The sequence below is a fragment of the Chiloscyllium plagiosum genome, unplaced genomic scaffold (assembly GCF_037043375.1).
Source record: "Chiloscyllium plagiosum isolate Xiang-an unplaced genomic scaffold, Cpla_swu_hap1 HiC_scaffold_6, whole genome shotgun sequence".
NCBI lineage: Eukaryota > Metazoa > Chordata > Chondrichthyes > Orectolobiformes > Hemiscylliidae > Chiloscyllium > Chiloscyllium plagiosum.
The window spans coordinates 2,389,646-2,412,797 of record NW_028270144.1 but is presented as its reverse complement, the minus strand read 5'-3'; the positions used below and the strand labels follow the sequence as shown (position 1 = coordinate 2,412,797).

At 43.4% G+C, this 23,152-nt stretch overlaps 1 protein-coding gene across 1 annotated transcript in view; it reads left to right on the top strand.

Annotated features, from left to right (window-relative positions):
• The first annotated feature begins 1,198 nt into the window (after window positions 1-1,198).
• tmem123 (transmembrane protein 123) overlaps window positions 1,199-23,152 on the top strand; it is a 29,305-nt gene continuing 7,351 nt past the window's right edge. The window contains exons 1-2 of the mRNA XM_043691127.2: window positions 1,199-1,316; window positions 20,973-21,152. Of these exons, the coding sequence (XP_043547062.1) occupies window positions 1,241-1,316; window positions 20,973-21,152 (256 nt within the window). The 5' untranslated portion in view covers window positions 1,199-1,240. The remainder of the gene's footprint in view (window positions 1,317-20,972; window positions 21,153-23,152) is intronic.

Below are 23,152 nucleotides of genomic sequence, written 5' to 3'. Positions count from 1 at the left end.
AAGAAGGGTCACTGGTTCCTCAAACGATTAACTTTGCTTTCTGTCCAGTTTCTCGAGCAATTTCTGGTTTGTTTGACTGGCAACATTGCATCAATTGTATGACACAATTATCTTCTGCTATAAATTCTGTGTCCTATGATCCAGTTCCACAACCCGAAAGCTAGTGCTCCCAAATAAACCTGTTGGACTATAACCTGGTGTTGTGTGATTTTTAACTTTATACACCCCACTCCTCCTCCACATCACTGAAATTTCGGCACAGCCAAGAAGCAGCATGGTGCTATTGTGCGGACGAGAATGAACGGTAGGGAAACAAGTGACAGTACGAATCAAGATGAGCTTATAGCTCCTCATAGTCAAGTGTCGTCGACTCGAAACGTTAATTTCCCCAGCAATTTCTGTTTTTATCACTTCACCGTCTGTGTGGAAGCAACATCGCCTGCAGATTTTTTTTAAAAACTAGACTTTGTCATTACAACATTAAGTTGCTCCCAACTCAGTAAATCTCGTCATTTAACGGCTAACCGTGCCAGCAAATTACAAATCAGGTTTTAACTTATTGCTCAGCTCAACGGTTGAAATGTCCGTTGGTCTTCAGGCGGTCCGCGTGCAGCTGCGACGGCGCGAAGACGGCTCACCTGGCGCGAGGAGAAGTATGTCCACTGCACGCGCTGGCAGCAAGGGGGGGGGGGGGAGGGGCAGAGAGCACGAGTGCGGGCGGCTGGGGAAGGGACAGAGAGCGCGAGCAGCAAGGAGGGAGGAGCACAGAGCGCGAGTGCGAGCGGCAAGGGGGCGGGGCAGAGTGCGAGCGGCAAAGGGGCGGGCAGAGCGCGAGTGGCAAAGGGGCGGGCAGAGTGCGAGCGGCAAAGGGGCGGGCAGAGTGCGAGCGGCAAGGGGCAGGGCAGATGGCGAGCGGCAAGGGGCAGGGCAGATGGCGAGCGGCAAAGGGGCGGGGCAGAGTGCGAGCGGCAAAGGGGCGGGCAGAGCGCGAGTGGCAAGGGGCGGGGCAGAGAGCGCGAGTGCGGGCGGCAAGGGGGCGGGGCAGAGAGCGCGAGTGCGGGCGGCAAGGGGGCGGGGCAGAGAGCGTGAGTGCGGGCGGCAAGGGGGCGGGGCGGAGAGCGCGAGTGCGGGCGGCAAGGGGTCGGGGCAGAGAGCGCGCGCGGCAAGGGGGCGGGGCAGAGAGCGCGCGCGGCAAGGGGGAGGGTCAGAGAGCGCGAGCACGACTGCGGGCGGCTGCACCATGAAGCCGGCGGCGCTTTGTATTTGTGGAGCGTTGCTGCTGTTCCTAACCGCCTTCAGCTCGTCGTCTGCCTCTGGTGAGTGTGGCCACAGCTTCGTCCCTCAGGTGTCTCTCGTCTGTTTTATTTATTTTTGTTTTCCAAGAGGAGCAGGGGAATCTCCCTGTCAGGACCTGGCCTGACTGGATAACGGGACGTTTTAATGGGACAGAGGTACAAGGAACGTTACCTTTTCTTCGTGGTAGGGAAAGTAAGAAGGACGTTCTGGTACGAGTCGTCAATATTGAGAGGCACAATGTTTGTGAAGTTTTTATCCCCAACTTTGTTTTTGATGGAGGGATGTGATGTGCTATCTTGCTGTAACGTTTCCATCGTTGATGTGGAGGACCCCCCACAGAATATATAAGTACAAGATCAAAGGGTCATGCAATCTGAGCCAATGTATTGAGCAAGCCTAGATGACTACTCCATTCTAACCGATTAAAGAATTAGGTGCAGATTTCGATTGATTAATGTGTAAATCCCAGGATTTCTGTCAAGTCACCACCACAAGGAACTTCAGGTTTTATCAGAGTGAAGTTAAAGATCTCACAACTCCAGGTTATAGTCCAACAAGGTTTATTTGGAAGCACTAGTTTTGGAGCGCTGCTCCTTCATCAGGTGGGGTAGGACCTGACGTTGTGTAGTTTTTGACTTTATCCACCCCAGTCCAACACCAGCTCCTCCACAACAGAATAAAGGTCAGGCCATCTTTATCAGTTTCCTCATTTCCCCTCCCCCCACCTTGTCTCAGTCAAATCCATCAAATTCAGCACCGCCTTCCTAACCTGCAATCTTCTTCCCGACCTCTCCGCCCCCACCCCAGTCTAACCTATCACCCTCACCTTGACCTCTTTCCACCTATCACATTTCCGACGCCCCTCTCCCAAGTCCCTCCTCCCTACCTTTTATCTTAGCCTGCTGGACAAACTTTCCCCATTCCTGAAGAAGGGCTTATGCCCGAAACGTCGATTCTCCTGTTCCCTGGATGCTGCCTGACCTGCGCTTTTCCAGCAACACATTTCCAGCTCTGATCTCCAGCATCTGCAGACCTCACTTTCTCCATCTTTATCAGTTTCCAGGCTGAAGCTGTGGGCACTTAATCCATTTATTCACTATAGTTCTTGTTTTACAGTGTTAATACTCTTAATGTTTATAGCACATTGGGTTGCCCTACTTGCCAAAGTTGTGCTTTAGTGCCATAACAACATTCTAGTATCAAGACTGCTAAGGTGACATTTACGTGAGCACGTCTAAGTGTTTATTTATATGATTACATCTCTTTTGTGTAAATAAACTTGAATGTTGTGCAACACTATTTTCAGTGTAAACAAAGAATGTTATTTATACAATTAACCCCAACTTACTTAAAAAGTACTTCACTGTATTTGCTGGGCCTTCAGACAAATTGGACTATAAAATACATCAAGATTTTAAATGAAATATTTAAGAAACGTTGGAGGTAAAATTTAGACCATAGTTAAAAGTAAAATACTGCACATGCTGGAAATATGTAATTTAATCAGAAAATGCTGTCGCAACTTGGCAATCCTGGTAAAGTTAATAGAATCATAGAATGCTTACAGTGTGGAAGCAGGCCATTCGGTCAATTGAGTCCACAGTGACCCTCCAAAGAGTATCCCACCCAGATCCACCTTCCTTAGCCTATAACCATTCATTTCCCATGGTTTTCCTCCACATCCCTGGAAACTGAAGCAATTTAGCATAGCTAATCCACCTAAACTGCACATCTTTGGACTATGGGAGGAAACGAGCATGTGGAGAAAACCATGCTCGGAGAATGTGCAAACTCAACACAAACAGTTAACTGAGGGTGGAATCGATCCCAGGTCCCTAGTGCTTTGAGGCAGCAGTGCTACCCACTGTGCCACCCTATGTTATTTTGAATTTATACTAATAAAATTGTGTATATGCTGAAAGAACAATTAGTTTCCATTGAAGATTATGGGGGGAGGGGATGGTTAAAAAAAATTGAAGTAATGATCCCTTTGAGTTCCTTTTTGACTGCTTCCAGAATCCTTTGGACGCAACTTCCAGATCATAACAATTTGCTGAGCTTTGTTTTTAAATATGATTTTCCCTTGCTTTTTAGTAAGTATTTTCATACTGTGTGTCTTTGAAGAAACCCAGGAGAACAGTTTCTGCTTTCGTTCTGTATCCAAACACCTCCAATTTTGAATTGCTCTATAAAGCTATTTTTAAATGTTCTGTGTTCTGAGGAGAAAAATCCCAATATCTCTAGTCCCTTGACACATCAAACCCCTCATCTTGGCAATATTCAAGTAAACCACTTCATAGCCAGGAGCTGAAAGACTTTATAACTTCATTTTTAAGCTCCTTTTCCTCTGTGTTCTGCCGCAATCCGGTCAAACATGTTTTGATCCTAAAGTTTTATGAATGAGTAGTGCATAAAATTGCATTTTCGAAATTTTCTAGTGGTTCCTGTTGACGATATAGGAAAAAAAGGATAATTTGGGCAAATAAACAAATGTGTTACAGTGCAAAAGAGGGCATTTGACCCATCACATCTATACCAGCATTCTGTGCATTTTCCCTGTAATCCTGCATGTTATTTCTATTTGTGTAATCATCCAATGCCTGCTTGAATGTCTCAGTTGAATCTGCCTCCATCACACTTGCAGGCAATGTATTCTGAATCCTAACTCTTCGTTGTGTGAAAAATCTTTTTTTTTCTCACAATTCATTTATTTCTTTTGCAAAATGTATTAAAGTAGTGTCCTCTGGTATCAATCCTTTGAAAAGTAGGAACAATTTCTTCCTACCCTGTCTAGACCACTCGATATTTTGAAAAGTTCTGAAAATTCTGCTCTTAGTCTTCTACTATTAGGGAAAACAGTCCTGACCTATTCAATCCTTGCTCATAATTTAAATGCCTCAGTAGTCACACTGAACAAAGACAATGTTGTTGAGAATACAAAGATACAGGCTACTATACTAGACAGGGTTGAGGTTCATAAAGAGGAGGTTTTAACAATCCTGGAAAATATGAAAATAGATAAGTCCCCTGGGCCGGATGGAATTTATCCTAGGAGTCTCTAGGAAACCAGAGAGTAGATTGCCAAGCCTTTGGCTTTGATCTTTGTCATCATTGTCTGCAGGACTAGTGCCAGAAGACTGAAGGAAAGCAAATGTCCCCTTGTTCAAGAAGGGGAGTAGAGAGAACCATGGTAATTATAGACCAGCGAGCCTTACTTCACTTTTGAATAAAGTGTTGGAAAGGGTTATAAGGGAGAGGATTTATAATCCTCTAGAAAGGAATAAGTTGATTAGGGATAATTAACATAGTTTTGTGAAGGGTAGGTCGTGCCTCACAAACCTTAGAGTTCTTCGAGAAGGTGACTGAACAGGTGGATGAGGGTAAAGCAGTGATGTGGTGTATATGGATTTCAGTAAGGCGTTGATATGGTACCGTAGGCTATTGCACAAAATACGACAGGCATGGGATTGAGGGTGATTTGGTGGTTTGGATCAGAAATTGGCTAGTTAAAGAAGATAGAGAGTGGTGGTTGATGGGAAATGTTCATCCTGGAGTTCAGTTACTGGTAGTGTACTTCAAGGATCTGATTTGGAGCCACTGTTGCTTGTCATTTTTATAAATGACATTGAGGCATAGAAGGATGGGTTAGTAAATTTGCGGATTATGCTAAGGTCAGTGGAGTTGGAAAGATAAGCTGCAGAGCTGGGCTGAGAAGTGGCAAATGGAGTTTGTTGTGGAAAAATGAGGTGATTCATTTTGGAAGGAGCAACAGGAGTAAAGACTACTGGGCTAACATCAGATTCTTCGCAGTGTCGTTGAACAGAGAGAGCTCTGTGTCCATGTATATAGATCCCTGAAAGTTGCCACCCAGATTGATAGAATTGTTAAGAAGGCGTACATTGTATTAGCTTTTATTGGTAGAGGGATTGAGTTTCGGAGCCACGAGGTTATGTTGCAGCTATACAAAACTCTGGTGCAGCTGCACTTGGAGCATTGCACACAGTTCTGGTCACCGCATTATAGGGAGGATGTGGAAGCATGAGAAAAGGTTCAGAGGAGGTTTACTAGGATGTTGCCTGGTATGGAGGGAGGGACTTATGAGGAAAGGCTGAGGGACATGAGGCTGTTTTCATTAGAGAGAAGAAGATTGAAAGGTGACCGCCCTGCCTGCAACAGTAGTAGACTCGCCAACTTTAGGGGCATTTAAATGGTTATTGGATAAGCATATAGATGAAAATGGAATGATGTAGGTTAGATGGGTTTCAGATTGGTTTCATAGATCGGTGCAACCTTGAAGGCCGAATGGCCTATGTTGCGCTGTAATGTTCTATGTGCTCAATCCTAGCTGGTGTTATGTCATCAACAACTTGGAAAGATTCAATTTGATTCTTTCATCAAAATTGTTCATTATAAATTGTGAATGTCTAGGTCCCAAGAACTAATCCAGTGGAGTTTCCATGTTCGCCCTTTACTCAGAAAAACGCCCATTTCTTGATTATTCCTGTTAGCAGATAGGAAACCATTCACAATCCATGCAAATATAATACTGTCAATTGCATGTCTTTTGATTTTTCACCCTAGTCTCTTTTAAAAGGACCAAAATTGTATGCAGTACTCCAGATGCCATCTTACTTGTACAGTTGCAGCAACACTTTGTTATTTTTATACTCTGTCACTTTAGCAATAATGCCAAAAAATCAGTTGCCTTCCTTATCTTTTGTGCCTGCATACTAGTTTTCTGTGATTTATGTGCAAAGACACCCAGGTCTCTCTGCACTGAACAATTCTGAAGTTTCTCTCAATTTAGATAAGTTGCTTTTTTATTCCTCCAACCAAATTGGAAAACCTCATTACCCACAGTAAACATCATCTGCTAAATTTTAGCCCATACACCTAACCCATCCATATTCATTTGTAAATGTATTATTTTTCTTACTTTTCTCACCTATTTTAGTACAGTATTCAACCAAGGATTCCTTTCTCACTGTGGTTGACAGGGGCTTGAGCCATGTGTGATCAATCACCTGCACTTCTGCCCCAACTCCTTCCCAGACCGATGTAAGAGTTTCCCTTTTCCTCACTTTCCAACCCATTCAACCCATCCAACTCTTCATTCAAAGGATCATCCTTTACCATTTCTACAGCCTCCAGCAGGGTGCCACCACCAAGCACATTTTCCCCTCACTTTCACTGTCAGCGCTGCACAGGGACTGTTGTCTCTGTGATTCCCTGGTCCACTTTTCCATCGCTCTTAATACAGATATACAATCTCTTATCCGAAACACTCAGGACCAGCTGGTTTTCAGAATTTGGAATAAGTGAGAGTTCAACAGTGAACTTTTAAAAAATCTTACTGAACAGCAGACTCACTGAGTACTACAGGCCCTGAGACAGCGCTGGGCCATGCCTCCTCTTCTCTCTTACCCCCCCCCCTCACTTTCCACACATTGTATTTGAGTGATATGCATCGAGTGGGTGTGGAGTTGGGTTAACTGTTTGCACGCCCTTTCACACCTTAAATTACTATCCTTTCTCTACTTCTCTTTCACCACAACTAGCAATCCCTTTATCTTTTGCACTGGCCTTCACAGCATTTAGAGCCCCTGCTGCTCCTCCACCTCCGTCAAAAGCATAAAACCCACCATTTTGTAACTCCTTTCAGTTTCAACGAAGAGTCATATCTTGTATGAAATGTTAACTTGTTCTCTCTCCACAGGTGCCACCAGACCTGCTGTGTTTTTCCAGCATTCTGTTGGTTTGCGGTTTTCAGAATCGGCAGCATTTTGCTTTTATTTATTAGACATTTGGTAGGGTGTCCTTCAATGATTTTTCTTAAAATTTATTCATTCACAGGATGAGGCAGCATTTATTGCCCATCCCTAATTTCCTACAGGGCAGTTAAGAATTAATCATATTGCTCTGATTCTGGAGTCACATGTAGGCCAGACCAAGTAAGGATGGCAGTTTCCTTGCCTAAAGGACTTTAGATGTTTTTTTCTGACAATCAGCAATGGATTCATGCTCATCATTAGACTCTTAATTACAGATCTTTATTGAATTCCAACCCCACCCTCTGCCATGGTGGGATTCGAACCTGGGTCCCCAGAACATTATCTGGGTCTTTAGATTAACAATCCGGTAATAATATCACTGGGCCATTGCCTCCCCTTTTAAGCACCAGAAGATGGCAGTTGTGTTGCAATTGCACTGGGCCTTAGTGAGACCGCTTCTGGTGTATTGTGTGCAGTTCTAGTCTCTTTTTCTTAGATACATTTGCTATAGAGGGAGTGCAGAGAAGGTTTACCAGACTAATTCTTGGGTTAGACTGGAACTGTAATTTAGAAGAATAAAACGGGATCTTATTGAAACATAAAATTCTGACAGGTTGGACAGACTGATTGCAGTAATAATATCTCCCTAATTAGGTGGTTCAGAACAATAGGTCACAGTCTCAAGATATGGGTAGGCCATTTTGAATTGAGATGAAAAATTTTTTCACAGCTGGTAATCTTGTGGAATTCTGTACCAGAGAGAGCTATGGCGACCAAGTCAGAGTCATCGAGATGTACAGCATGGACACAGACCCTTTGGTCCAACTGATCCATGACGACTAGCTATCCTAACTTAATCTAGTCCCATTTGCCAGCATTTGGTCCATAATCCCTGTAAACTCTTGCAATTCATATATCCATGAAGATGCCTTTGAAATGTAATTATACCAGCCTACTCTGCTTTCTCTAGCAGCTCATTCCATACAGCACCACCCTCTGCATGGAAAAGTTCCCTTTAAGTCCATTTTAAATCTTTCCCCTCTCATCTTAAATCTATGCCCTCTAGTTTTGGACTCCATCACTCCAGGGAAAAAACTTTGGCTACTCACCCTATCCATTTTATAAACCTCTTAAGTTCACCCTCCGTATCAATGCTCCTGGGAAAATAATCCTAGCCTCTTCAGCCTGAAGAAGGGCTTATGCCCGAAACGTCGATTCTCCTGTTTCCTGGATGCTGCCTGACCTGCTGCGCTGTTCCAGCAACACATTTTCAGCTCTTCAGCCTCTCCCTATAACTCATATCACCCAACCCTGGCAACATCCGTGTAAATCTTTTCTGAATCCTTTCAAGTTTCACAACATTTTTCCTATAGGAGGGATACCAGAATTGAACGCAGTATTCCAAAAGTTGCCTAACCAATGTCCTGCACAGCTGCAACATGACCTCCCAACTCACATATTTAATACATTGACCAATAAAGGCAAGCATGCCAAACACTACCTTCACCATCCTAGCTACCTCCGACCCCACTTTCAAGGAACTATGAACCTGCACTCCAAGATCTCTCTGTTCAGCAACATTCCCCAGGATCTTGCCATTAAGTATGTAAGTCTGAAGATTTCGACCCCCGGCAGGGTCTCTGGTACCGCGTTTGGTCAATAAACGCTCACAATCGGTCTGGTCCTTTAAGACTTCACACTTTATTTTTCATATGGCCAGGCACAGATCGTCTAGAAATATACACTTCCGTGTTCCTCAGAGGAGCTGTGCACATGGGTTTTTGTACCATGAGCCAAAACCCCAATCTCCCCATCCAGTGCCTTCTGTTATTTGATTGACGAAGGTGCTGATATTATTTACATGCTCGGTAATGTTCTCGATTACGTCAGTAATCCCCATCATACACTTGTCTTTAACTATGTCGCAAACCCCACCCTCTTTGGCGAGTAGGTAGTCAAAGGCGTACTGGTTTTGCTGGGAGAATATATGTAATTCTGAGAGCATGTCCTTAACTCCTGCTAAGGCTGAGGCCGTTTCATTACCCAAGAAGGTGAGACCACAAATAAGATAATTTTGGTTTTGATGGCTAATAATTTCTGCAGATCCTCCAAAGGAAATTGTACTAAGAAATACATAGCCCACAGAGTGAACTTTAATACTGCCCAAAGCCTTAACACACCTCCAATGAGCACAGAATTCAGGTGAAACTGAACATTTGGCAGGGAAACCCCCACCCCATTCCCAGGTATTTGGGCAGAGAACAGTAGTTGGGGAAAGTGTCCCTACAGCTTCAGCACAGAGTACCTATTTCATCAGGAACGAGGAAGTTGGTCGCTTTGCCTTGGCTGAAAAAATAATAACCGAGTTTAGTATAGATAATGGAGGGGGCTTCCCAATAAGAAGCAGGCCTGTCTTTGTGACTACCCCGAATGTATGGGTAGTCCATGGCTACAAAGTATGGTTGACACCCGCTCAGTAAAAAGAGGCGGGTCTTTCGGTAAGAGATGCAGTTATTGTCCCCAGATTGGTCCCTTACATACCACAATTGGGAAGATGGAGGTGCCATTAGGAGGTCACATTAGTAAAGGTGGGTGCCATTACCCATACCACAAAGGGCCAGAACACCAGCAATAAGAGAGACACACTCCTTCAGTAGGTATACACATGAGAGGCGAGGTCCCTCAGAGGAACAGTAGTGGTTGGTATAGTTGACCAAAGCGCATGGAATAGTTTTAGTCACGTTCACATAAGTGCGATTCCATTCCATACCGTTGTAACAATTCCGATTGGCTACCCCGGACTTATTAGAGGAAGTCCACAAGCAACTAGCAGGTGGGGATAAGTAATAGTCAAAAGAAACATTACGTCCGGTAAATGCCTTGGAAGCGTTCCATACTCTCTTGTTGGGATTCGTCAGGGGCAGAGCGGTCAGAGGTTTTTGCTGATTTGAGGGCGTGGCTAACCACTTCATCTGGCCAAATTTTTATTGTGACTTTGAAGAAACAAGTTAGTGAAAGATAGCATTTCCCTCTTCTCTTTTGCGGTGTGCAGACTTAGACCTTTTGAATAGAGGCAAAGCTTACCAGGGCTGCGAATAGCACAATGAAATTAAACTGGCACAAAACACCTTGACAGGATAAAGATCATTGAGACTTGTCCTGTAAATGAACTATCAGATCTACTTGATGAGTTGACCACTGCAGCAATATTTCTTGATAATGTTCCATGCATCAAAGGAATCAGTTTCTCAGCACACAATGACATATTTTCGACATAAATGGTACACAGTCTCTGGTTGTAAAGGATCACACAGGTAAACAGTCCCTTCTTGAGCACCAATGCCAGCAACGAGCCCACATAGCAGGGTAAGTTCGGTCTTCATCATAATGGTCATTTCCCGATCAAGGATTGGGATATCTTAAAAAAGAATAAGAATTACTATTCGAAGCATGCAGCTATATCTTAGTAGTCTGGTTTGATTCTGGTTCCTCTCTCAGTTCCCCATCGTCTCCATCTCCATCATGTTGCTCCTTGGAAGGGGCTCGTGTGATGACCTTGTAATGATGGAGGTAAAACCAGGCAAGAGTGCCTGGCAACCTTAACAGCAGTCAGGGTGGTGAGGAGGACCTGGAAGAGTCCTTCCCATCAAGGTTGGAGGACGCGACGCGAAGAGCCTGGTTCAACAGTTGGAACACTGTCAAGAGAGGGGAGCTTCTCATGGGCAGCACAGACTTAGGAGTGAAGACCTCGCAAAATTTTAGTCAACGAGAGAACATAGGAGGACATGTCCTCTGTCACGTGATGGAAGTAAATAGAGGAGGAGGCATCATTCAAAGTGTGCGGAAAACTCGATCGTAGACTATTTCAGCTGGGGATAAATGAGTTTTACCCAAAGGCGTGCACCGTAGGTGGAACAAAACCAGAGGCAATAACCCAACCCAGGAAAGTCCTGTCTCAGAAGTCAACTTGGCAAGTTTAGCTTTCAGAGTCTGGTTACCACATTCCACCTGCCCTGCAGCCTGTGGGCAGCGAATTTCAAAGTGGGACCAGAGTGCCTTTGTGGAGAAAGTAATCAATTAGAGCGATGAGGCTCGGTATCGCTTGTTGTTTCGGTGGGTATTCGGAGATGGATGGTTGAATAACATTTAGTTTTAGAGCGATCTGAATGGGTTCGCAATCCGTAAGTCTAACTTGGAAAGATGTTTCAGCCCATATATCAGGGTGGACTAAATCAAGGATATCCCAACTTTCATGGTGCAGGAGTGTGGCATTGTGAGAGGTAGACTTTGTATAGTAGAGGACAGTCATCCCTCCTTGGAGTGTTTGCAGATGATAGCAGTGTGGGTCAGCCCTGGTGATTGCATATTGGACCAAAGGGCCCAAGTCTTTAGCATGATGAGGCAGATTGACCTTCTGGCTGAGGTATCTGCTTGTTTCCACAGGTGAATGGATATTTGAACATAATCTGCTTCACCCTCAGGCCCGGTGACCTTATCTAGGATCCATTCAGTACCAGACAGCATCCAAGGAGCAGGAGAATCGACGTTTCGGGCATGAGCGCTTCTTCAGGCTTATGCCCGAAACGTCGATTCTCCTGCTCCTTGGATACTACCTGATCTGCACTTTTCCAGCAACACATTTTCAGCTCTGATCTCCTGCATCTGCAGTCCTCACTTTCTCCTCCATTCAGTACCAATCAAGTCCCTAAAAAAAATCTTCAAGGGATTGGTCTTGGTCTGTCCGATAAGCAAGGGTGACATGACTTCCAGATCTTTGGGGGTTAAGGTCAAGTGACCACCATTGGGGTTTAGTGGACAAGTTCAACTGTGTTGGAATCAAGTTGGACACCATCAGGGGAACAGGCAAGTTTGACTTAAAAGACACACAGCAGATTGCAGGATAATGTGGTAGTAATCTCAAAGCAGTGGTCCAGGGAATAGTCTTGGAAATAGACAGGAACTGGATCAGAAAGTGGATAATAGTGGGTTTCACCTTGAAAGCCAAATAATCTTTTTGATCTTCTTAGAGATTGGAAGATTCATTGTCAGATTTCACTGAAGACATTGAGGCCCCCATGTCGATTAGAAAGGGATACCATCTGTTTTCAACTTTAAGAAAGATTGTAGGTTCCTGCTTATAAGACAGGTTGGAAAGGAAAGTTACTTAGTCATTGGGAAGACTGATTGTTTTGCATCAGAGGGTGATTATATTTAGGGAGATTTTCCCAGCTATCATAGGGGTCCTGAGGGTAATTTCCATATGCGCTTCCTTGGTTGCCCCCTGTTGCCTCTTTAGGGCAATTAGCTCAATGAAAAGGATGGCCACAATTAAAGCAGCCTTGGGTCGGGCAGTCACGAGCCCAGTGATATGGGTTGCCACATTTGAAATAGCTCTGAGGGAGTCATCTGGTGGGGACCCCTCTACCATGTCCACGACCGTGACTGCGAATGGGTGTAGGGCCGCCACTGCAATGCACGGGTAATTGGTGTGAAATCTCCTCCTGCGCAGCAAATTCTGACTTTGTGGGTCAGACCTTTGCCTTCACTATGATGTTTCCACAAAGCCTTAACAGAATGATGGAGTTAATTAGGATTAACGTCGACTCAGTCCAGATTATTTGTCTTGACTGCTGTGACGACAGATGGTGGCAAACAGGTCAATAACACGGAGTTATATTTAGCATTGACAACATGGAAATTCAAAGCTCGATCCCCAGAATAGGACTCATAACATTCTTGGAAGCATTCAAGAAAATCTTCAGCGGACTCCTTACTTTTGGGGTGAAGTTCGGGGATATGAGTAAGGTCAATAGGTTTTGCCAGTATGGCGGATGTAGCAGCAAGGATATCATCCATTCATGGCTGATTCTACAACATTAGCAAGGGCAGCAAAATCATTATGACTAACGCGTTCAGTGAACCAGGCATATTCAGTGCGGGTAAGGATTTGTTGAATAAGGGCCCAAAGGTCCTGGGCAGTGCCGTCATAAACTTTAATGGTGGTGTTTAGGAAATCAGCAAACTGTTGAGGAACCTTGTGGCGGTCTGGCCATTACTGAGAATGCACATAATTTCATGGGGCTTCCAGGGACAGTAGACAAGGATAGTCACGTTTTGACCGGCAGCACCAGTCTGTGGATTCGACAGTTCTCTTAAAGCGGTATGTTTGGACCGGGTATTTTACCTCCTGAGTCCTCAGAAGAGGAACTCAGCGGGGTTTCTGATCATTGTGGCATGGCACGGTAAGATTGGCGAGATTTTGATTTTTGTTGACTGTGAGTGTTCCAAGCTACAGAGACAGTAAACTTGGGTGGGGCGGAGGAGTAGGCGTGGCTACGGCAGCAGTATATGTCTGAGGATAAGCTGCAGTTGCTGAACTAACAGTAATCGGACGAATATGAGAAGAAGCGGCATTAGTGGGGGTAAATCCAGGCGGGAGAAATATAGCGATCGGTGCAACAGAACAATGGGAATTTGAGAATTAGGTGGAACAACAGTTTGATAAGCAGGAGGTTGAACAGTCTGTGGGGAAGGGGTTAGGACAGGGGGCACTTGACTTGTCGATCCGGCAGGGACTGGAATAACCGGGGGTGCATTAAGATTTGCTTGTGGATTAAGTGGGGGTGGGGAGGCGGTAGAGGAACATCAATTATCTAAATCTGAATTTTCATTGTCTCCCACACCCAAACCAAGGCCAACCATCGAACTGCACAGTTCTTTTTGTTTCTGTGATGTTTAACTTAAGCACACTCATTTTTGAGGACCTCAATAGATTTCATGGTACAATCATTAGTTAATTCATTTCCCAGTTTGGTGGCAATATCCTGCCATGAGTGCAAAACCGATTCTTTGTGGCTTTCACAACAGAATTGTCACCACAGTCCAATCAATTCTGTCGTTTTAGAGCTCAGGCTTCGTTGTCAAACCAATTGTTGGGCTGATTTAGCCAACTGAATACTTTTTAGGGCCACCCAATGGCCACTGCTCTTCACCCAATGTCTTATTTAAGGCACCAGAAGGCTTTTGCAGGCTTTCAGACTTTTCCGGATACTTCTCACATAGTTCCACCAATGAAGAAGATGGATCTTCCATCTTATCTATATTATTGCCTATCTTAAACAACCTACCTTTCATAATCCTGACTTAAGACCTTCACTGTTTAACAACCCGTCAACACACAACAAAATTAATGACTTCTGCAAACCCTTCTCAACTTTCCAAAACCCTCTTTAGTCTGATTATAGTGTATCGCGATACTTCCTTATTTCGTCTTTCACAGAACAATTTGGGAATCAATTTAGACAATAACAATCTGACCGAATCTGGGTCCCCGACCCCCTTTTTTTTTAAAAAAGAGTCCCCGACTCTGTTTCAGATCCACAGGTCCTCGACCTGTTAGTAGGAGTCCCCGACCCTGCTCTTTTTTTTTTAAGAGAATTCTTACCAGGACTGAGACAATAGACATCGAAGGGTCAAGTCAACCTCGACTTGAATGCGAGGAAATCCAAACGCAGAAAATCCCCCACGTGTGGTCGGCTGATTCCTCAACACTCAATAGTGGGGGACGCAAGGCTCTTACACCACTGTTCACAATCTGTCTGTACCGAATCCGCATCACAGCAACCCCCCCGGCTGTGTCTCTCGGTTCAGCAATCAGTCAATAAACACTCTCGATCGGTCTGGTCGTTTAAGACTCCACATTATTTTTCATATGGCTGGGCACAGATCGTCCAAAAACACGAAAGTGTTTAACCTCCATGCTCCTCACAGGAGCTGCACTCATGGCTTAAAACAAATATTTTTATACTTTTCTTAAAGAAAGTTACAGGCCATAATCGTACAGTACATTCAGACAATTACCAATCAATTAGAGTCATAAAGATGTACAGCATGGAAACAGACCCTTCGGTCCAACCCGTCCATGCCGACCAGATATCCCAACCCAAACTAGTCCCACCTGCCAGTACCCGGCCCATATCCCTCCAAACCCTTTCCTAATCATATATCCATCCAAATGCCTCTTAAATGTTGCAATTGTACCAGCCTCCACCACATCCTCTGGCAGCTCATTCCATACACGTACAATCCTCTGTGTGAAAAAGTTGCCTCTTCGCTCTCTTTTATGTCTTTTCCCCCCTCGCCCTAAACCTATGCCCTCTCATTCTGGACTCCCCAACCCCAGGGAAAAGACTTTGTCTATTTATCCTATCCATGCCCCTCATGATTTTGTAAACTTCTATAAGGTCACCCCTCAGCCTCCGATGCTCCAGGGAAAACAGCCCCAGCCTGTTCAGCCTCTCCCTGTAGCTCCGATCCTCCAACCCTGGCAACATCGTTGTAAATCTTTTGTGAACCCTTTCAAGTTTCACAACATCTTTCCGATAGGAAGGAGACCAGACTTACATGCAATATTCCAACAGTGGCCTAACCAATCTCCTGTACAGCTGCAACATGACCTCCCAATTCCTGTACTCAATACTCTGACCAATAAAGGAAAGCATACCAAACACCTTCTTCACTATCCTATCTACCTGCGACTCCACTTTCAAGGAGCTGTGAACCTGTACTCCAAGGTCTCTTTGTTCAGCAACTCTCCCTAGGACCTTACCATTAAATGTATAAGTCCTGCTAAGATTTGCTTTCCCAAAATACAGCACCTCGCACTTATCTGAATTAAACTCCATCTGCCACTTCTCAGCCCATTGGCCCATCTGGTCCAGATCCTGTTGTAATCTGAGGTAACCCTCTTCGATGTCCACTACACCTCCAATTTTGGTGTCATTTGTAAACTTACTAACTGTGCCTCTTATGCCCGCATCCAAATCGTTTATGTAAATGACAAAACGTAGAGGGCCCAGCACCGATCCTTGTGGCACTCCACTGGTCACAGGCCTCCAGTCTGAAAAACAACCCTCCACCACCACCCTCTGTCTTCTACCTTTGAGCCAGTTCTGTATCCAAATGGCTAGTTCTCCCTGTATTCTGTGAGATCTAACCTTGCTAATCAGTCTCTCATGGAGAACCTTGTTGAACGCCTTACTGAAGTCCATATAGATCACATCTTCTGCTCTGCCCTCAATCTTCTTTGTTACTTCAAAAAACTCAATCAAGTTTGTGAGACATGATTTCCCACGCATAAAGCCTTGTTGACTATCCCTAATCATTCCTTGCCTTTCCAAATACATGTACATCCTGTCCCTCAGGATTCCCTCCAACAACTTGCCCACCACTGAGGTCAGGCTCACCGGTCTATATTTCCCTGGCTTGTCTTTACCGCCCTCCTTAAACAGTGGCACCACCACGTTTGCCAACCTCCAGTCTTCTGGCACCTCATCTGTGACTATCAATTATACAAATATCTCAACAATCACTTCTCGAGCTTCCCACAGAGTTTTCTGGTACACCTGATCAGGTCCTGGGGATTTATCCACCTTTAACCTTTTCAAGACATCCAGCACTTCCTCCCCTGTAATCTGGACATTTTGCAAGATGTCACCATCTTTTTTCGTTAATAGTTTTATTGACAGCAGCTCAGCCCAATGATATTTCCTGGAAACCAACTTTTGTTTTCCAACACTCAAGTCACCCTTATCTTATGAACTGAGTCTTTGCAACTGCACTTGAAGGTCAGTCAGGATGGCCAGTAGTGTCTTATCTAGTTTAGTTATTTCCATGATATAAGGGAAGCATTGTCTGCTAATCTTTGTTGAGGCAGACTGTAGTTAGTCAGTTATGCAGCGTTAAGGCCACTTAATGAAGCTTTTAGCAGAATTGTCAATTTGCAGCCTAGAAGCCATTTGTCATATTATTTGCATCGAGAAGCCATTTTATTGCCACCTAAGTTAGTAAAAGCTAGTTAGTTAAGTGGTTGTTCTTGACAACATCTGATTACCTCAGCCTGTATTCAGATTTTAGATCCTCAAGTCCTGCCCTGATTTTCTATCCCAAAATGCAATTTGCACATTTGCCATTAAGCTCTGGAACACATGGCCTGAAGGGATTGGGGAGCTCAGTTCACTTGAGGCTTCTGAATGGAGAGTATTTGGAAAGGCAGAATGCTTGGGGCTAAGCCACCTAATAGTTTTAAGAAAGAAATAGATTTCTGGAGGCCAAAGGTTTCAAAGAGAGAGAGTGGGAATCTGATCACATCGAGGGTCAGCTATGACCATGTTGAATGGCAAAGTATGCTTGAAAGACTAACTGGTCTACTCCTACTCTTTCTTTCAATGTTTATGGAAAAAGTCAAGGGTGCACCAGAAGTATGCATTCTAAATTGGGGAAAGGTCGGTTTTACAAATGAAATTAAGGAAAAAGGAGGGGCCAATATGAAATCAAGAAGGTCAGTTTTATATATGGGTGGAAGATATGTCGTTGATGATTTCTTTGCATTTTCTTCACAAAATCACATGTTATGTTTGAGGAACTAAGTGCCATTGTTTTTTTTATTCTTGTTATTAATTTTAGGTGTATTTGCCCCTAGTGCAATATTAGTTTCCTGAGGATATCTGGCATACTGATCTCTTAAGACCATAAGAAGTTAAGGCAGAACCAGACCATTCGGTCCATTTAATCTGCCCTGCTATTCAATGATTGATTTAATAATTCTCAACTACACTTGCCTGTTCCTCATAATTCTTGATTTGTTGATTTAAAATTCTGCTTATCTGAACTGTGAATATATTTACTGACCCAATCTCAACATCCATCTCTTTTTTTTTAATTCACTCACTGGACGTGGGCACACAGGCTGGTCAGCATTTATTGTGCCCTCTTATCCTAGACTATCCCAGAAGGGGAAGCAAATTTTCCTCATCTGTCACTAGACCGTTAATCCAGAGCCCCAGTTAATGTTCTGAGGATCCAGGTTCGAATCCCATCACAGCAGATAGTGGAATTTGAATTCAACAAAAAAAAATCTGGAATTAAGAAACTGATGATGACCATGAAACCATTGTCAATTGTCAGAAAAATCAGTTCCTTACTGTAAATGCTGATGTGCTGTAATTATTCAACATGTCCACCATTTCCCTATTTCCATTGACTACATCACTGTTATTAGCTTTCTAAAGATCCACATTGCTCCTGACTACTCTCTCTTTCCGTATGTAATGTAAAAACTTTTGGTGCTCATTTTCCTACCCTTTTTAAGTTTATTTTCATAGTTACTATTTGTTGTCCTTATTGTCTGTTTTGTCACCCTTTGCTGTATTTGGTCTTGCCAATGCGCCAGCATCTGGGGAAGGGAATTCCCTTAAAGAAATGACTGCTTTACCTTATGAGTCCTACAGTTGTTCCTTGATCCTGACTAGATGTTCTCGTTTTTTCCTTCCCAGCCCACTCCCCCTTAACTTTTGTGGAACTGGCCATCAATACACAATTGACATTGGCAAACACAACCTCTAACAATCTCCCTCCTCAACTGACCACTGGCAAACTACCTGTTACTGAAAGCCATGTTAGTATTTAGCATCAGTCTGTTTCTATTGCCGTTCATGAGTAGAATTTTCTGCACTCCCTGATGACAAACATGAAGGTGCAAAGGGCATTTCTTACCATACTTCAACTCTGTCACCTCTCCAGTTACATTAGAATTATGTCTGGGCCAGAAGGCCCAACTCCTATTCTGCCATTAGTGGAGAACCTTAAGTGGGCAATTAAGACCATTTTAATGGCATCATCCTGCCAATGCTGGGCGAATCACCAATCAATTTTGCCTTCATGTCACCATCACAAAATGAGGCACAACAGTAGAAAGGTAGACAGTCAGGTTTACAGATCCTCCCTCTCTGCTTGGGTTAAGCAAATGCAAGCAATCCTGTGACGCAGGACCTTGCTCTTCCACATGGCAGATGCTGAGGGCTTTTCTATTTTATAATTTGAAAAGCTGGTAAGACATTATTAGCAGGGATAGATACTGTTTGGTATGGAAGGAATGGGTTTGAGTTCTCTAACTCTAGCACAAGAACATAGAACAGTACAGCACAGGAACAGGGTTTTCCGTCCAACATGTCTGCGCCAAACCGATCCCATCTGCAAGCACATGGTCTATATCCCTCTGTTCCCTGCCTGTTCATCTATCTGTCTAAATGTGTCTTAAACATTGCTGTCTGCCCACTTCCCAGGTACTTTCCAGGCACTTACCACTGTAAAAAAAAAAACTTGCCTTGCACACCTCCTTTAAACTTTCCCTCTCTTACCTTAAATCTATCCCCTGTGGTCAAAAGCAGCTGTTCTGGTGGGACTGTTCATTTGAACTGTGCTAGATCTTTTGTATTGGCAAATCAAAGAACTAATGCTATAGTGAGGATTTTAAATTAATTATAGGTAGGAAGGATTTGAGAGATGGGAAATTTTGAGCTTACAAAGCAAAAGGATATGGTAGCAATGCAAGGCAGCTATTTAGATGAACCGCAAAGTGGGACATGAAGAAGAGTGCACAAACATAGGAAAGCAGCAGCAAATAGGAATAAATGGAAAACAGACAAAATTAATGGATCTTTTCTGAAATTTATGTAGTATTTGGAACAAAATTGTTACGCCTCACTGGAGTAGTGCACTGGAAGATTCCTGATGAAGGGCTTTTGCCCGAAGCATCGATTTTCCTTCTCCTTGGATGCTGCCTGACCTGCTGTGCTTTTCCAGCACCACACTCCCAACTCTAATCTCTCCCATCTGCAGTGCTCACTTTTGCTCACTATTCACAGAGTTATCATAAAGTTAAAGATTTTTGAGAATTTCCCAGTTTGCCTGTATTTTAGTCCTGGATGACAGCATGGACCAGGTTTCTGTACATAAAAATTACTATTTATTGCAGATAGACTGTAGATGTGGTAAATAGTAATGAACCATCTGCATATGAATGTACTAGTAAAAACTAATTTTATAAACTGTCCCTTCAGACATAGAGATGCAGACAGAGAAAAAAAGGATGTTCGAGACAGGGGGAAAGACTGGATAGGTCCCTACCCCCAGGATTTGCTAAGATGAACTATTTGGCTTATCAGGATAAGCCAAATAAACAACCTCTTTGTTTAGCTGTGAGCATTATCATTATCATTCCTTCACTATCTTGCAGATAAGTTAGTTCCTACAACAAATGGTCTCTTGTATTCTTTAACTAGTAGTTTTGTGTTCTTGTGATTTTATCTACAGCTAGCAGCTCACAACTATGTCATAAAATAACTCGCAGAGCAATATTTAATTATATAATTTTTTAAGCGTTTTCACTATTTCTGTGTGTGTGGAGTTTACACATTCTCCCTATGTCTGTGTGGGTTTCCTCCGGATGCTCCAGTTTCCTCCCACAATCCAGCGATGTGCAGTTTAGGTGAATAGGCCATGCTAAATTGCCCATAGTGTTCAGGGCAGTGTTGGTTGTGCGTAAATAAAGGGTAGGGGGATGAGTCTGGGTGGGTTACTCTTCGGAGGGTTGATGTGGACATGTTGGGCCAGAGGGCCTGTTTCCACAATGTCAGGATTCTATTATTCTTCATTTCATTAAAAAAATTCAGTTTTGCTCACTGCTTTATTTTTCCTTCTTCTTCTCTTTCATTCTCCCACTTTATCTGGGGAAACAATAGAAACAAATAACAATTGATAGTTCATTAAATGGAAAAAAGGCAACAATTACTATCCATTTCTAAACTGCCAGAAATCTGACTTGTACTTCAGCAGAAATCTGTTGTCAATGAGGTTCAAATCCAATAAGGATATTTTGTAACCACTAAGCAGTCTTTAAATGGGTTACTTTTCCAGTTTTCCAGGCACAATTACTTTGCAGTATTTAATATTTTGGCTTTGGGTCAGTTTTTAATCTGTATTGTATTAATGTGTATTTTCTGTAATGCATAAAGGATATCTTTGCAACATCCAATAATGACCCTTTGATTTTTTTTTTGCTGGCAGCTACTTCTAACACAACTGTGCATCTATACACTGAATCTCCAAACTATACAGCTCCTACACAAACAACCAGCAAAACAGAAATCGCTGTAACAACTGTGTTTCCAATCACTAGAACAGCAACCACCAAATCTTGGAGTAGCACGGAAACTACTACCACAGCAGCTTCTGCTAATAGTACAAGTATGTATCTTTAAAGAGGATTAAAGAGGAAAGTTTGGAGCTACACTCTAATTAGACAAAATTGATTATGATAAAATTTTGGATTTTTTTGCCATTTTGAGTATTTTGTTCGGTTTGTAAGAAATGATTCCTTGGATATTGTTTTGTTAACAGCTGAAATATTGCGAGGGAATTGTTGAATAAAGAGTGGAGTGAAAGTGAAAAACTTAATTTTTAAACCTGCTGTGTGGATGTGTATGTGACAGCAGATGAAGTAACAAGGTTGAATTGAGATAGTGATAAATATAGATCTTGATCCAGGCATTTTGCAGTGCTCAGTGAAGTGGCGGTGCAAGGGCAGTGTGAATGGGGCACCATTTTCGTTTCTGTCAAACAGACAAGTAAGAACATTCTGCATGAGATGATTGAAAGAAGATTGGTCCTATGTTATTAGAGGCCAACGTGGGAAGAGAATGGACATGGGTAGAAAGATTGGAGTCCAGGGAAAGGGTGGGAGTGATAGCAGCATGGATCTGACTTGTTTCAAATGGAGGTTTGAGAAGAATGATCCAGTCTCTCATTCAGAAAAAGTTTATTGTTGGCTGAAGCCCAGTGGCAGTCTCCTTACTGCCTTGTTTTCCTTAACAAACCAGCCTTGAAATGTGGACTTCATTGGTTCAGTTATTTAGAACATAGACATAGAATGTTACAGCGCAGTACAGGCCCTTTGACCCTCAATGTTGCGCCGACCTGTGAAATTAATTGGATGCCCATATAACCTACACCATTCCATTATTATCCATATGTATGTCCAATGCCCATTTAAATGCCCTTAACGTCGGCAAGTCTACTACTCTTGCAGGCAGACAAAAGTGAGGACTGCAGATGCTGGAGATCAGTCTAGATTAGTGTGGTGCTGGAAAAGCACAGAAGGTCAGGCAGCATCAGAGGAGCAGGAAACTGATGAAGGGCTTTTGCCCGAAACATCGATTTTCCTGTTCCTCGAATGCTGCCTGACCCTCTGTGCTTTTCCAGCACTATTCTACTTTTGTAGGCAGGCCGTTCCATGGCCCTACTGCTCTGAGTAAAGAAACTACCCCTGCTATCTGTCCTAAATCTATCACCCCTCAATTTAAAGCTTTGCTCCATCATGTTAGCTTCACCATCTGAGGAAAAGTGACTCGCTGTCCACCCTTTCTAACCCTCTGATTATCTTATACATCTCGATTTAAGTCACCTCTCAACCTTCTCCTTCTCCAACAAAAACAGCCTCAGTTCCCTCCGCCTTTCCTTGTACCAGGCACCATCCTGGTAAATCTCCTCTGAACCATTTTCAAAGCTTACAGATACTTCCTATAATGTGGTGACCCGAACTGCACACAATACACCAGGTGCAGCCTTACCAATGTCTTGTACAGCTGAAGCATGACCTCGTGTTTCCAAAACTCAATCCCCTTCCCAATAAACACCAATTCCCCATATGCCGCCTTCAGAACCCTATCAACCTGGGTAGCAACTTTCATGAATTTATGCACCTAGACACCGAGATCTCTCAGTTCATCTACACTGCCAAGAATTTTAACCATTAGCCCAGTACTCTGCATTCCTGTTACTTCCGAAGTAAACTACCTCATACTTTTCCACATTAAACTCCATTTGCCACTTCTCAGCCCAGCTCTGCATCTTATCTATGTCCCTCTGTAACCCACAACATCCTTCGGCACTATCCACAGCTCTGCCTACATAAGTGTCATCTGCAAATTTACTAACCCATCCTTCTACATCCACCGCAGATCATTTATAAAAATGACAAACAGCAGTGGCCCCAAAACAGATCTTTGCGGTAACTGAATTCCAGGATGAATATTTCCCATCAGTCACCATCCTTTATCATCTTTCAGCTAGCCAATTTCTGATCCAAACCACTAACTCACCTTCGATCCAGAAATTCTGTATTTTGTGCAATAGCTTACCATGTGGAACCTTATCAAATGCCTTACTGAAGTCCACATACACCACAC